This window comes from Rhineura floridana, chromosome 4, assembly GCF_030035675.1.
Source record: "Rhineura floridana isolate rRhiFlo1 chromosome 4, rRhiFlo1.hap2, whole genome shotgun sequence".
In the NCBI taxonomy this organism is placed as follows: Eukaryota; Metazoa; Chordata; class Lepidosauria; order Squamata; family Rhineuridae; genus Rhineura; species Rhineura floridana.
In genome coordinates, this window is record NC_084483.1 from 158,691,244 (window position 1) to 158,706,668 (window position 15,425).

Genomic DNA, 15,425 nt, shown 5'->3' on the forward strand with positions numbered 1-15,425 from the left:
GTAAATCTGGACTAAAAAAAATGAAATGGACTGCCTTCAAGTCGATTCCAACTTATGGCGACCTTAGGGTTTCCATGGTAAGTGGTATTCAGAGGTGGTTTTACCATGGCCTTCCTCTTAGGCTGAGAGGCAGTGACTGGCCCAAAGTCACCCAGTGAGCTTCATGGCTGTGTGAGGATTCGAACCCTGGTCGCCCAGGTCACAGTCCAACACCTTAACCACTACACCACACTGACTCTCAATCTGGATTGAAGGAGGGAGGGGAATATGGAATGGCTTTTTGATGAGGACGATGCCATGTGAGCACTGTGAAAGCTCTGCTTGTCAGAGCAGCAGAGTCCACAACTGTCATGTAGAATCACTTTAAAAATGGAACAGCAGCACAATTTCCACAGGTGTAGAAGGTCTTTGCACATCTTTTAACATATCTTTTAACATATGCAGGGACATATTGGACAGGTGGACCCATTGCCACTCAGTATATCTTCACTATTATTCTTTCAATCAGTACAATGTTGTCTACCTGTTTATTTTCCAATCTCTTTGACTGTATTCAGCTAAGTTCTAGACCCACTAAAATGAATGAACCTAAGTTAGTCATGCCCATTAACAACCATGGGTCTACTCTGAGTAGGACTGCCCGTGAATATCATCCTTAGTAAGTACTAAAATGCTTTTCTGACTATATTAAGATATTAGCGAAACTGGGCTTAGATTAAAAGATATTATAGCACAATAGCCACAAGCTAATTTTAACCACATTTTTAAAAACACATCGCCTTTGTGGTCAGGACAAATTTAGGGATGTGGGTTTTTTCCCGATTAAACATTTCTGGTCTAAAACAAATGTTTTCTGACATTTCTTGGACATTAATGCAGTCATGCTTAAGTATTTCACACTAATAATTACTTTTAAGAAAGAAAGAAAAAAAGGTTGCTCAGGTAAACTGGTCCTTTCCCACAGCAGATGTGCCACACCCACTGATGTGGACACTACACAGCAAGATGTATGCACATAAAGTGTACAATACCCCAAGAGTGTGAAAAATCCATTTGAATCCTGATTGTAGCTAACAGAAGAAATGCAATGATTAGCAGCACAAGGGGCCACTTGTCTGGAAGTAGCCCTTCTGTCAGGATTAGGATGATCTCTAGAGACAACATGGAATCAGGTCCAGGGTAGACGAGTGGATAAAATTGGGAAGAAAGAGGAGGCGTAAGGATGCAGGTTAAACAGAAACAAAGAAGTTTAAAAATAAAACGCAAGAGTGCAGACGGTAAGTACTAGACCACCAGTAGCTAAAGCCAGGACCTTCAGATGTTCTTGGACTCCTCAAGTCCCATCAACCCCAACCAACATGCCTAATGACAAGGGATGATGGATCTGTAGTCCAGTAACATCTAGAGAGCCATAGGTTCCCCATACCTGTGTTAAAGGGCACTGAGTGCCTGGGATCAAGTGAGCCCAGGCCAGCCAAATCAGCTCCAGCTGTGCCTGATTCCAAGTCAACAGAGAAAGGTTGAGCAATGATTCTTCCACACATTTGCAAACTTTTCTGTAATGAGGGTATGGGGATACTCTTTGCCATCAGGGTGGATGGCCCTTTCCACCTGCCTGGCCCCACCCTCCAGCCCTAGGGGCCTTCATAAGGGAGCTGCTACCAAAAGAACTGTAAGGGGGCTTCCTGACCTGTTAGGATTAAGTATGCTAATTGACCTATTGGTAGGCTTTTATGCTCACTTTTTGATGTATTTTAAATGAGAGTTGTTTGCTGTCAAACTGTTAGTGTTATATTACAGCAATATTACAACTTCTTTGTCATAAGAATATTACAAAGAATATGGCTGCTTATTCTTTGTGAAATGTTTTGAGCAGAAATGTATTTGTGGAAACTGCGAGATATAAATATATTGGGACTACAAATGGAACACAGCCTTACCTGCTGCATTTTTTCCAGGTCAAGGCTGGGCCTACCAACCTTGTCTCCATAGCCCTGCCGGTGCCGTTTACACGGCATTGCTTGCTCAAAGCTGGCTCCGACGCTTGTGAAGATTAGAGGCCGGGACGTTGGGGTCCGTACCAAGGGCTGGAGTCTCTTGGGAGGAGAGGCACTGAAAAGCACAGGGCTAGGGGTGGCGTGCAAGCCATCCGTCACGTCAACCACAGGCTGGAAGGACATGCCACACAAGTTCTTCACTTCCTCGTCGCTGGAGGAGGTGTTGTAGCCGTCGCCACAGCAGGAGAGCCTGTTGACCTGCGACCACTTCCGTTTCTCAGCGGCAAATTCACAGCTAATGTGTTCCAGCTCCTCTTCAGAGCTATGGTGGTCCAGCCCAGGAGGAAAATGGGCTCGTGCTTTACAGCACTGGTTTTCTTGGTTCTGCAGCTGATTGGTTGCCAGGGGCATTAAGGTGCAATTCCGTCTTCTCTCTGTGAAAGAAGTTTTTTAAAAAAGTGAACCACAGAAGACATCTTGGTCAGATGATAGGAAACTGACCATGCCGGTTTCCAGGATCCCTAGGGAAGAGGGGGAATGTCCACCACCACCACACATACACACACCACACATTGTCAAGCCCCCACACTCCATGGATGATCAGGCAAAAGCAATAGCTGTTATATTCAGGGCTAACAAAGAGGGTGCAGCTTGTTTTCTAGGGCTCAGCAACTGAATGCACAGGTCTTGCTTGCTGTGCCTCAGGAGTAGAGCTTTGCTGTGTCAGGAGAAGGTGAGTCGAGCACTACTGAGAGGAGAGAGAGGCAACAGAGTTGAGATTGAGAGTGAAAAGGCCAAGCCCTGAACACTTGAGCTTTTACCATTCCATAATATTCATAAACTTTTGTCTTTTCAGTTGGGATCACTTCTGAATTTAATTTAATATTGGGGTGCCCTGATGTTATCCCTCCCTCCTTTAAACACACTTTCATGGTCCCTAAACATCACTACCTTTACCCATAACCAGGGTGCCTGTAGGGTCATCAAGAATTGTTTCAGCTCCTTTTTATCACATTAAACTTAATGAGCATGGATGCATTCATGAAAATTACATACATATCAAATTTTATTTTGGCAGCAGGGAGAGACGTCAAGTGGTAACTTGAACACAAGAGAATTAACTATTCATTTTATTTTAGAACTTATTTCCTGCCTTTTTTTACCAGGTGAACTCAAGGCAGCTTACAAAAGACATAACATCAAATTTCAAACAATGTACCAAACAACCACAAAAGGAACTGGCCAAAGAAACATTTATACAAATGCCTTTTTGAACAGTCATGCTTTATTTAAGCAACTGACTGTGAGAGCATAGTGTCGCAGCCTGCTGGATGTCTCTCTAACGGCCACCAGAGCAAAGGCCCTGCTGCTGGTAGTTGCCTGCTGATGGTTCATAAGAACAAGGGATGCAGAGCAAGGCTTCAGATGCTGAATGGAGCACACAGGGAGGAATGTATGAAGGAAGGCAATCCTTAAGGTACACATGTCCCCAGCTGTTTAGACCTGAGCCCAGAAACAAAAAGGTAACCAGTGCAAATCAAACAGGATAGTTGTATTACATTTTCAACACCTAGCTCCCATCAACTGCCTAGTGGCAGCATTCCTTACCAGCTGACGTTTCTCAACACTTTTCAAGGGCAGCCCCATAAAGAACACGTTACAGCAGTCTAATCTGAAAGTCATCAGGGCATGAATGACTGCGGCAAGATCCAGTTTCATCAAGAAGTTGTATACCATTCAAAGGTGGGTGGGTGGGTATACTCCTCACCACTGATGTCACCAGTGCACCTAACAGGAGCACCAGAGTCAAGGACCACTGCTAAGATACAAATCTGATCATTAGTCACAGTGGGTAGAGTACAACCCCATCCAAGACAGGATGCCCTGACCTAAAGGGAGGAGATCGCAGCCAATTCACTCATCTTTGGTCCTTTTGCTGCTGTACTGCACTGAGCTAAGCCATGGTTGCCATCCAAACTGACAAACCATGAGCTGTAAACCACAGGACAAACCTTGGTTACAGCTCATAGTTAGCCTGGAGAGAGCTTAGATTCAGGAAACAAGCTAAGCCAAACCACATCAGATTGCTGGATTCGGGGCCAAGGAGATCTCCACTCATCTGGTTCAGCCATCATCTTTCAGCCTAACCTAGCTCCCTTGTTGCAAGGATAAAACAGAATAAACCTTCCACATATACTGTTCTGAGAATTTTTTGGATGAAGGATGAGCTACAGACATAAGCATGGAGAATCTTGGGGTGGGGGGTATATTGGCCACATTCAGTTTTGTGAGCTTTTTACATTTTGCAGCCTCAGAGCTCCCAATCTTGGGAAAAAGTTTTGTGCAGCAGGTGATGATGAAAGGAGAAATATATGATGGGTGTTATATAACAGAATACAATAAAAGAGGCCAAATATGCACCAGGAAAACAGGCATCACAGAACAATAGCAAAAGACACGTTCTGCACGCACATGCTTTGGGGAAGGACAGTAGCTCAGTTGTAAAGTATCTGCCTTGCATGTAGAAGGTCCCAGGATCAATCTCCAGCATCTCCAGGTAAGACTGGGAGAGAACCCTACCCAAAACTCTGAAGAGCTGCTGCCAGTCAGTGTAGGCAATACTGATCTGGGTGGTCCAGTGGTCTGACTTGGTTTAAGGCATTTTCCTAAGTTCCTATGCTCCCAGCTATTGAAACAGCTTACCTTTGTCAATCTGAGCAAGTTCCTGGTTCTCTCCCTCAGAGTCATCACTGTCTTCCTCATCACTTGGGGGATAGGAAATCTACAAGAGAAGCACGTTAAGAAGTCAGTTAATATGAAACTGGCCTGGACAGATCAGTCTATTTCCAGTCTGTGTCACTTCCGCACCTGTTCACCTTTTCAACTTGTCCTATTCCATTTCTGATTTTTTTTAAAAAAGAGGCACAAGGAACATCATATTTAAATACAAGTTTTTTTATCATTTACCATTTTCAGAGTACATGATTTAAGATAAAACAATTGTGATAAAGAAAAAGAAATAAACAGCTGAAAGTTATCCTGAAATTTATCGCTCCAGATCAAACTTTATCTTTCTATATATTTGACTGTTGATTCTTATACAGCCTTCTGTAATATGTTAGTTTAGATATGCTTTGTTAAGCCATTCAGATGACAGTGGAGCTGTACTCTTTTTCCAGTTAGTCACTATACATATCCCAGCAGCAATTAGAAGATTAATAACCATTTCCCAATCATATCACGAATTAGACACTTTAGATAACCCAATAGTATTAATTAATCATTTGCTATTTTCCTGATCAAACCTGGAACTGTATTCCAAAAAAATCTGGATTATGGGGCAGTTCCAAAACACGTGCAAAAATCAGCACTCCTTCAACAATTGTTTTGTACCAGCAAATAAATCTTACCCCATACGCCAGCCTCCAGCAACCTGCTGCCCTCCAGATGCTTTGAACTGTAATTCCTATTAGTCCCAGTCTGTGCTGGCTGGGGCTGATTGGAGTTGTAGTTCAAAACATCTGAAGGGTACCAGGTTAGCGAATTTTGCCATTCAGTGCTAGGTACCATCGGTATTGAATCTTTTTTCAAAAAAACTCTTTTATATCTGTCAATATTAGTCTTGGTGGTATCTTATTCCAAATCCATTCTCAAAAAGCAGTTGTAAAACATGGAGCTGCTGTCATGGAAGACTTACAGCAGAGATTGGGAACCGGTGGTCCTCTAGATATTGGACTCCAAATCCCATCATCCCTGACCATTGGCCAAGCTGATTGGGGCTGATGGAGTCCCACATCATCTGGAGGATCAGAGGTGCCCTATGGCTAGCTTAGAGGACACACCAGTCAGGAAGTTAGACAAGAACAATAAACCAACAGAAAACTTCTTCATCCAAGTACAACTAAGTCCAGTGCTGCCTAGTAACTCAACTATGTAATGATACTATCCAAACAGCCATCAACATTGTCTGGGCGTTTACAACACTCAATAAATGTATAGGCAAATTATGCAGTCGCTGCCGCCCTGAAGTCAACAAAACATTTCCAAAGGGTGCCTACTTTGCATAGTGCAGTTTCCCTTGTTACTAGAGAGAGTTTTCCTGATTGTCTGGATTTTCACGTGGCCATTTCATATCAGATTGTTGAGCCGCCATTATGCTGTTTTCCATTATTCTCAAATGGAGGACCATATGCCTACCCAAGAAGTCATAGGCAGTGGCCAGGTAAGGGTGGGGCAGATCTCTCCTCATTCCATCTACCTGTTGCTAAACCTTGCTTATGTTGTTTTGCATGTCCTGCTTTGCAAGAGTGGGGCTGAAAGGAGCACTGCCCTCTCTCCAGTGAAGAATCAGCATAGATGACAGGGAGCTCTCCCTGCAGTTACAGCAGGTGGTCACCAGATATTGGGCCTTCTCAGTGGTGGCACACCAATTATGGGATGCTTTTCTTAGAAACCTAGCACCTATGTCATCATCATACTGGTGCCATCATACTGATGCCAGATGAAGAATACCCACCCAAGCATTTTAAATGGAAGCTTTATTTCAGCCGCATCTACTTCAGTTTTGCAAGTTGTTTTTATCCATCTTATTGTTTTGTTGTTTTTATTGTGTCATGCAAGCAACTGGGAAGAGGAGGAGAGAATTAGAGGGACAAGGTATAACTTTTCTTTAAAATAAATCACAGCCATGCCATCTCCCTGGAGAACCCTGGGAACTGTGTGACCTAGGAATATCTAAGAATTCTCTTCACTTTCCCAAGGATTCTCTAGAAAGCCACAGAGCAGTTAAAATGGGCACACTGTTGTGTAGATAGGCTTTTAGTAAAGCTGAATGATCATGTCAGGGCACAGAGAACAGCAGCTTCCCAAACACAAGAATGGGCGCAGATATTCTTTTAAGAACTCAGACCCACCCACTCCCACAGAGATGTATCCAACCCTTTGAAATATTTTGGAGCAAAGTCAAAAGGGTGCATACAATTGCAATGGCAATTCAATTGCAATGGCAATTCAAAGCCAACTGATATGCTTAACAGGTGCACACAGGCACCCTATTGTATAGAAAGAGGAAAGAAAGAAATAGCATGAGGCTGCTATCCAGAAGCGTGTAAGGCTGTAAACACACTAGTTGCCAGAACTGTAGCCCAAATCCTCACCACTGATCAAGAAAAAAGATGGCATGAATTATTGTCTAATGTCTATGATCTAAAGGGTCATTAGGCTTCTGGCACAAGGGAACATGATCATTTCTACATCACTTTGACTCTCAGCCACACATCAGCAGGTCCTAGGAAGGCCTCGATTAAGATGCCAACATCATGGTATTCTAACGATCAGGACTCCATTCAATAAAGCCGACTCTAAGACCATTATTTGGGGCAATAACCTTGGCTCTATTTTTGGAGCAAAGAAGAATGTTGGAATTCCAGATTAGTTTTCCACTAACAAAGCCTGCAGCAAGATCTGGCTGGCTTTCTTCTCCAGGTAAAAAGGGGTATTTATCCATTTAGTCAGAGCAGCATTTCTTACAGTCCCACAACAGTAAACAGCTCCAAGGCAGACCCAACACCACAAACCATGATTTGCAAGTCAGGAGCCTGCTTTTCCTCTTTTCCCTCTGGCAAAGCATCATTGCTGGGAGGTCTTCTTGCCAGTCAGTTAATAAGGAGGAACATTCCTTCCTGTTCCTGAATTAGAAGAGCTCCTAATAATGCTGCCATGCCAAAGGGAGAAGAGGTGCCTTTGAAAGGCAAGTCCCATGGTCTGGGTGTGCTGTATGGCAAGTGTGCATGTAGGTGACGTGCAGCCCTCGGCAGCTTGGCTAACCTTCAGTACAGCCCTCAGGCTGAAAAAGACTAGCCACCCCTGGTTTACTGCCTACCCCAAGTGATATAGAGCTAGATGGATCAATAGCCCGATTTGGCATAAGGCAGATGTCCACGTTCCATACTTTGCAAGAAGACAGCAGCTGCTCCAGACCTTTCTTGCCTGCAATGTGGCGAAGAAAAAAGCTATATAAAAATCTGCGGCTGGGTCTTGCAGAATTCAGAACAAGCCTCTAGATGGTGGCCTTGATGCTGGTGCTTCCAAAATAATTTTTCTGACCTTGGAGGGGGGGCAGCAGACTGTTGGGGAACAGGGGGGGATAACTGTGTAATAAAGAGGTCAGGGGGAGAGAGGATAGGCAGAATTTTAAAGAAGGTATGGAATATTCCAGTGCCATAGTACAAATACTCTAGAATGCTGCCCGATTTTGATGCAAGGCCTGCACACAGATATAAAAATATATATTAAACATACACACTGTGTATAGAGGAAGGCATGTAACCATGCCCATTCACTCTGCACTTGGCCATTGTGTGGGGGAGGGAACAGTAGACTGGATCCTACTCCCTATTTTGCATATGCTCCCATTTACTGGAAACCAGGACAACATTAAATGCTTCGTCTAGTCATAGTTAAGTTCTCTTGTATACAACTTTTTCCACAAGGACAATGTGCTCAAAGCACAAGAGACAATTAAAATAGCATAACAGATAGAATACATGAAAGTTACTGTCACTGCTATATAATGCTGATAGTGCAACAGTTAATGTATGCAAATTGGGCCTTGCCTTCAGTACTGTTTACGGGCAGTGCAATACTAAAATTAGTCGAGAAGTTCATCCAACAAAGTAAAGCAGGAGAAAGTCTTCCTCTTATGGGAACAAATTTTCTAAATGGAAAAAAAAGCTAGAATGTGCATAAACAGCAAAAGGAAAATGCTGAGAGAATAAGCCTCTCTGGGAGACGAAGGATGGAAATAAATCCTCTTGAGCAAGACTTTCATCAGCTGAATGAGAAAGCTATCTGGAGCCCAGTGGAAAGATCAAGCAACAACTACACAACCACAATCCAAGGATTCTGCCCCTACGAACAATACTCCCAGGCATCCTGTTCAACTCCGCAAATGAACCAATTCAGCAGAAGTAACAAAACTGCACAGGAAGGATTGTTCAGCATATTGGGAATTGGAGAGAGAGAGGGAGCCAAACTGCTGTGAATGATTAGCAAGGTCACTGTTTATAGCAAGAGAATCTCCAAGCTAGGATGTTGAGCTTGGAAGGCAGGACTTTCAAGTCCATGTCCAATTAGCACATGCCTGGGACCCAGTATTCTCGTCATTCCTATTCAAAAATATGGCGTGACCATAGATTGGGGTAACAAACACGGTGTCCTCTAGACATTGTTGGGACTCTGACTCCCATCAGTACCAGCCAATGTGGTCAACAATCAGGAGCGTGGGAGTTGTAGCCCAACAACATCTAGAGGGTACCATGTTGTCTATCCCTGTCATAGATCATAGACCATAATTCTCAGCTGCAGTCACAGAGAGCTTTATCTGAGTCAGCAAAATACAGGTGGAAAATACCCTTTCCAAAGTTCTACCATACTTGCATAATGCCTACTGTTATGGCCACTGCAGCACAGAAAGTTGGAGAAGGTGGTGAAGAGAGACCAAATGAAGGAACTAAAAGTAAATGAGACCATGCGTCACCAGTCCTGAAAGTGTTGTACCAGCTGCTAGTGAGGTACTGGGCCCAATTCAACGTGTTAGTGCTAGCATATAAAATCCAAGTATCTAAAGAAGCATCGTCTTCTCAGCTATCTCAGACCCTACAATTGGCAGGCAAGGCTTTGCTAGTGGTGCTGCCATCTGGGTCTGCATGGTTGGTGTTGACCCGTGACAGGGCCTTTTCAGTGTGGCACCTGGTTTGTGGAATGCCTTCCCCAGTGAGGTGCTCTCTCTCCATCACTATTGACTTTTTTCAGGGGGAATTTGAAAACATTCCTGTTTACCCATGCATTAGATGGCTGAAGGGGACTGTTTATTTAACTTTATTTAACTTTAATTGTGTTTTTAGAATCTTTTTAGCTACTTTTTTCTATTTCTTGTTGTTAAACTTGTTTGTTGATGTGCTTGCCATCCTGGGCTCCTTTGTGGGGAAGGGCGGGATATAACAACAATAGTGGGCAAAACAAAAACAGGTACAGGCCAAGACAACCAGAAAATGATGGTAAGTTCCTTTCTGCTGAAGAGGACTATTCGACTAGCGACAAATAACTGACACTCTTGTCACATTGTCAATTGTGGGTTGGCATTCAGTTTCCTCCTTGTTTGTTCATTCTTAAAATTGCTAATCAGCTGTTGCTTGTCTAAATCCATAACATAGAGAAATACTGTTAAACATCCATAAGGCTAAAGAACGGTTGCCAGACTGTCACTCCCCATTTATAATAGAGGACTATGTGTATCACACAGCCAGTCTGCTACCCACATAGGGGGCCACTTGCAACCTAATGGGTGGAGCTCCACATGCAAGAAGCTCCCCCTTTAGTTCAAGTGGATTTATACAGCCCATTTCCTCATTTACATGGGAAGGTTCTAGCAGTGGTTGCATGTATGATCCCTATCCTAGGAAAAACAAATGCTTCCACTGCCCTAAGTGCAAGTAATCAACAGGTAACTCTCATTACTCTTGTTTTAGAATTTGCACCACTGCTTAGGAAGACTTCCTTTACACTATGATAAACCAAAGCCCTGGGTCAAATCATACATCCACACCATAAGACAGCGTAGATATCCAATTATACTATTTAAGACTGGTAGAAATATAGCATGAGGATAACATGGAAACAGAATGACCTCATAGGAATTGAGGTATAAGATTAACAGGAGTTCTATATTTAATAAAACTTAAACCCTCGTTGGGGATTGCAAAGATGACAATATGAACATGTGAGCAGAGGCAACGTGGATGAGCACACTAGTTTCACCCCTTCTACCACCATTTTCGGCACCTTCTAACTTGTGAACATGATGGTCTGCAACAGAAATCCTTCTGTATCCATGGAAGCTCCCCTGGAAAATTAGGGTTCTAAAGCATGTGGGGAGCCTCCATAGAGACCACAGCAGTCATCCCCCCTCACAGATTCACATTTTCCTCTGGAGGAGGGCTTTAGTGTTTATAGTACACTAGAACAAAAATAAAAACCTAGTTGTTTTGGACTAAAACTCCCCTGGGCCAATAGGAGCTGCAGTCTAAGCCATCTGCATGGTATCAGGTTGGGGAAAGCTGACCTAGATAACCCTTAAAACCACTCTGGCTGAGAGGGGATGGCTTACCTACGGCCAGCAAGCAAATTTATGGGTGAATGGAGGTTTGGACCACAGATTTCCAAGCTCACAGTTTGCGCTTTTGGTAATGACACAATCATACCAGTTCTCCATTTAGAAAGCTGTCTGTTAGGAAAGAGAACTAACTAGAAGACAAGTATGACTTCAGAAGAAGAATGAGAGAAAACTTGAATGTGGAGCTCATTGCTCCAGGATGAGGTTATAGCCAAGACTATAAACATGGACTTTTCAGAGAAATTCTGAACAACGCTTGCATCCTCATGGTTGATAGAAAAACATAACTTTTCACATGAATCTAACAATCAGCTGCAAGAATGAAAGCATGCATTCAAAGTTGCTGGGGAACCTCCCCCCCCCCGTTTCAGATTATATGGGATTGTTAGAGGCATATCTCTCTCTGGCTGATGGTTTATAGACAGTTAGTCAACACATGCTCTTCATATCTATTGCTTTTTTGCAGAATATATTTTAGATTTATCCAAGACCAGATTGAGGTTGGACAGCCAGAAAAGTGTAATAGTAACAGTCTATCCTCATGCAAAACAGTCAAGTTACACACAAACCCCTCTACAAACACATATATTCAAGCATTCTACCATTACTTTAAACTCTCGTGTTGTCAAAGTTCAATATTTTTATGGCCGAGTGTGAAGGAGCTCAGATCGTTCTACTCCTCTGGCCATTTTGCCAGTTGCAAACCAATTACTTTGGGGCTGCTGAGAACTAAGCCAGAATCTCCCTGGCCTGGCTCCTGGGCTCTGCTTCTTGGTGTGATGCTCAAGTTGGTGCTTGCAGAACAAAACTGCAAGCCTAAGAATACACAAACAAGCTCACAGCTGGATAGGCAAAGACTAGTTTGGACATAAGAAGCCATTTTGCTCACACAAATGCATATTTGGTAATGTTCCCTTACCAAATGGGCAGCATCATTATTTCCATCTACTTAAGCTTTCAGTTCAAAAAAATAGCAAGTTACAAACCTTTAGCTATTTTTAAAAGTTATTTCCAGTACTGCAAGCCCAGTACTATAACCAGAATACTAAGAGCCAGAGGCCTGCTATATGTATTCCCCATTCCAAATCCTATTGGGGGGGGGGAGAAGGGAAAGAGATCAAGATGCTAAAGTAACAAAAACTAAACTTCTCTGATCTCCAGCTTGTGCAAGTTTCTCAGCCTTCTCCTCTCCAGCTGTGTTCCTTTTAGGAGAGGTAGTGAGAGCCAGTATGGTGTATGAAGCTCACTGGGTGACCTTGGGCCAGTCACTGCCTCTCAGCCTCAGAGGGAGGCAATGGTAAACCCACTCTGAATACTACTTACCATAAGTCGGGATCGACTTGAAGGCAGTACATTTACATTTTGTAGCAGCTTTAGAAGAACTCATGCTAGTTCTTTTGAAGGTGGCTGCTTAAAACCAAAGCACAGCATAAAAGCTTTATAGATGCTAGATGCAAACCCATTCTAGAACCATGTGTGCAAGATATGACAAAAGGACCCAAACAGGATATCCATGGCAGTCACACTGCCCCCCATCCCCCAACCCCACCCCAACCTCAGACTCTGCTGTCAGGGAGATACAAGGAAACACTCTGACTTCAAAAAGCATTACCAGGTTCAACCATGGAATCAAGAAGAGTTTTGTCTAGGGCAGGTTTGGACACTCTGGTACCCTCCAAGTGCTTTGGACTAAATCTCCCATCAGCGCAATTGTGCGGCTGAGGCTGATCTAGAGCATGCAGAGTTCATTGGGCCCAAAATCATTTTTCATATTTCATTACTGGCAGAGGGGGAGATTAGTCAGAGAAGAAAAGATTGAATTCCTGGTCTTTAAGGGCACAACTGACAATATCCAGACAGGCACAGGCCAGACGCTAAAGAAAGGTTTACTTGTTAAGAACGTTGTATCTTCCACCGCCAGCAAAGAGAGCAGTAAGCAGTAAATACAGGTACAGCCTGTACATGTACAGGTACATGTACGCTCAGAAGTTAGTCTTGTAGATTTCACAGGCTTACTCCTAAATGAGCATAAGACTGTAGCCATGCAATGTAATCCTAAATATATTTAGTCAGAACAAGTCATTCCCATTGTGTTGAAAAGGAATGGAGCGGGGAAGAAATTCTTATTCTCGAGCAATGTGAAAATGTCTACAGCCTTAATGTTACAGAATAGACTAGTAAAGTCTGAAGAGCTGCCTAGCACAGGAACTTTACCAGCTTCTAAATATCATATAATATTTATTTTTTTAAAAAGACAGGCATAGCCATCTCTTTGAAGGAGCCATTCTCAACATCAAAAATGTCTCCCTTCAAAAACAATCCATAATCCATAAAATATGCACTTGGATAACCTTTGCATTCATGAAGCACTTTTGAGGTTCAGGCTGTCCAAAGAGCGCAAGGCCTTCATCCCATGAGCTTCTCTGTGGACAAAGGCAACCTGGCATTCGAAAAGGAACAGGCCTTATTCAAGTGTATATACAGCTCTTATTCTTAACTCTTGCAAGGAGCAGGATGCAAATGGGAGCCAACAAGTCCAACCATACTAATATGAACGGGTTTCGAGTTACTGCAATCAGTCCAGCTCGAAAAAAGAGAGTCGTGCTTTGGAATTACCTTTAACTGGAAGGGCTGTATCTCATTCAAACTCTGATTCCTAAGCTTCTTCGTAAGGATCTTGAGCATGGTACAAATCCAGAGAGACAGGAAAGCGTTAAGTACCCACGCACATCTAGAGCTGCTGCTGTCGTCGTCGTCGCCACGCTTGGAGGAGCTCAGCCTAGCTTGCATTCAACAACTCCAGGTACACCCAACTTGTAGCTGAACTCTGCAGACAGCAGATCTACAGAGAAATTTGATCTTGCGACCCTTTTCTTCCTACCGCAGCCTGGTTAGGTTTGATGTTGTTGTTATATACCACGCACACACTCTTTTTATTTTCTTTCTTCTTCTTAAAACACCTAGTTGTTTTTAGACAGCAAATGCCTTAATTTGCTTTGCAGGCTGCAGATGTAGGCAAGGTGAGCAGCAGCAAGCAGGGCTTCTGTTCTGCAAGGGGCAAGAGACACCCGATGCAATAAGAACTTAGGAAGAGATGAGAAACCTCTCCCAGCAGAGGCCCGGGGCTCCGCTCATGATCGTGGTCTAGCATGCCATCAGCACTCTCCCTCGCGTGTCCATAGCCTGCAGCTTCTCGGCGGCATCGCTCCGCCACACACTCTCCGCTCGCCCTTCCTCCTTGCCCTCCAGCGCACGCTCTGCCCCGGCTCCTTTCTCGTTCACGCTCCCTCTCCCTGTCTTCTTGCTATGTGAAACTTGCAACAAACAGAACACGCATCCAAGGCGCCGATTGGCCGGCCAAGGCGGACTGTGTCAATTTCAGAGGGCGGAGCTTCCATTTAAAGGGAAACCAAAAGGGAGTAGGGTAAAGTCACCTTTCACACGCACGCACCCTCCCTCCCGGCTTGTGGCTCGAGAGTCGCAGGATGCCATACGCCCCGGTAGTTGCATCTCCTAATACGAAATTATTTTCTTCCTCTTGGGACTTGGGGAAAGATCACTGGTAGCATACTATGTGTGCGCGACTGCGCGTGTACGTGTGTATATGTGTGTGTGTCGCCCTGGATTCCACTGGGAGAAAGGGCAAGAGATAAATTTAATTCTCTCTCTCTCTCTCTCTCTCTCTCACACACACACACACACACACACACACACGTCTTTGCTCTGGATCCCGGTAGGATGTATTTAATCACTATCATATATTTATTACAGTGACTAACAAAACAGGAGATTGACAAAACAGATATTAATTCTTTACAGCAAAATGTGAAAAATCAAGAATTAATCTATTTTCTTTGTCACTGTAGTATATTAATGCATGTAAAAGTGTGTACACCCATACTATTAGAAAACAGTCTCGTGGTACCTTAAAGACTAACAAATTTATTATGGCATAAGCTTTTGTGATCTACAGTCCATCACATTACTTCATTGCACAGCTCATGGAAGATTATGCCATAATATATCTGCCAGTGTTTTAGATGGCACAAGACTCTTTGTTGATTTTGCTGCAACAGACTAACACAGCTATCCCCCCCTCCACCCGCACAATTAGCTGAATGGAGACATTTTCATTTGTTGTTATATGCCTTCAAGTCAATTATGAGTTATGGCGACCCTATGAATCAGCGACCTCCAATAGCATCTGTTATAAACCACCCTGTTTTCATTATTGGGTCTTAAAACATCCTTGTAAT

The 15,425-nt window shown here is 43.4% G+C and overlaps 1 protein-coding gene across 5 annotated transcripts in view; it reads right to left on the reverse strand.

The window, feature by feature from the left end:
* The window catches only part of LOC133383714 (uncharacterized), a 77,843-nt gene extending 63,345 nt beyond the window's left edge, over positions 1-14,498 (reverse strand). For 2 of the 5 annotated variants that reach the window (XM_061624929.1, XM_061624925.1), the window contains exons 1-3: positions 13,786-14,498; positions 4,701-4,779; positions 1,980-2,431 (exon numbers count right to left, since the gene is read on the reverse strand). In XM_061624929.1, coding sequence (XP_061480913.1) covers positions 1,980-2,431; positions 4,701-4,779; positions 13,786-13,959 — 705 coding nt within the window. In that variant the 5' untranslated portion in view covers positions 13,960-14,498. The other 3 variants (XM_061624926.1, XM_061624924.1, XM_061624928.1) reach the window with 2 other exon arrangements.
* Between the last annotated feature and the right edge of the window lie 927 nt (positions 14,499-15,425).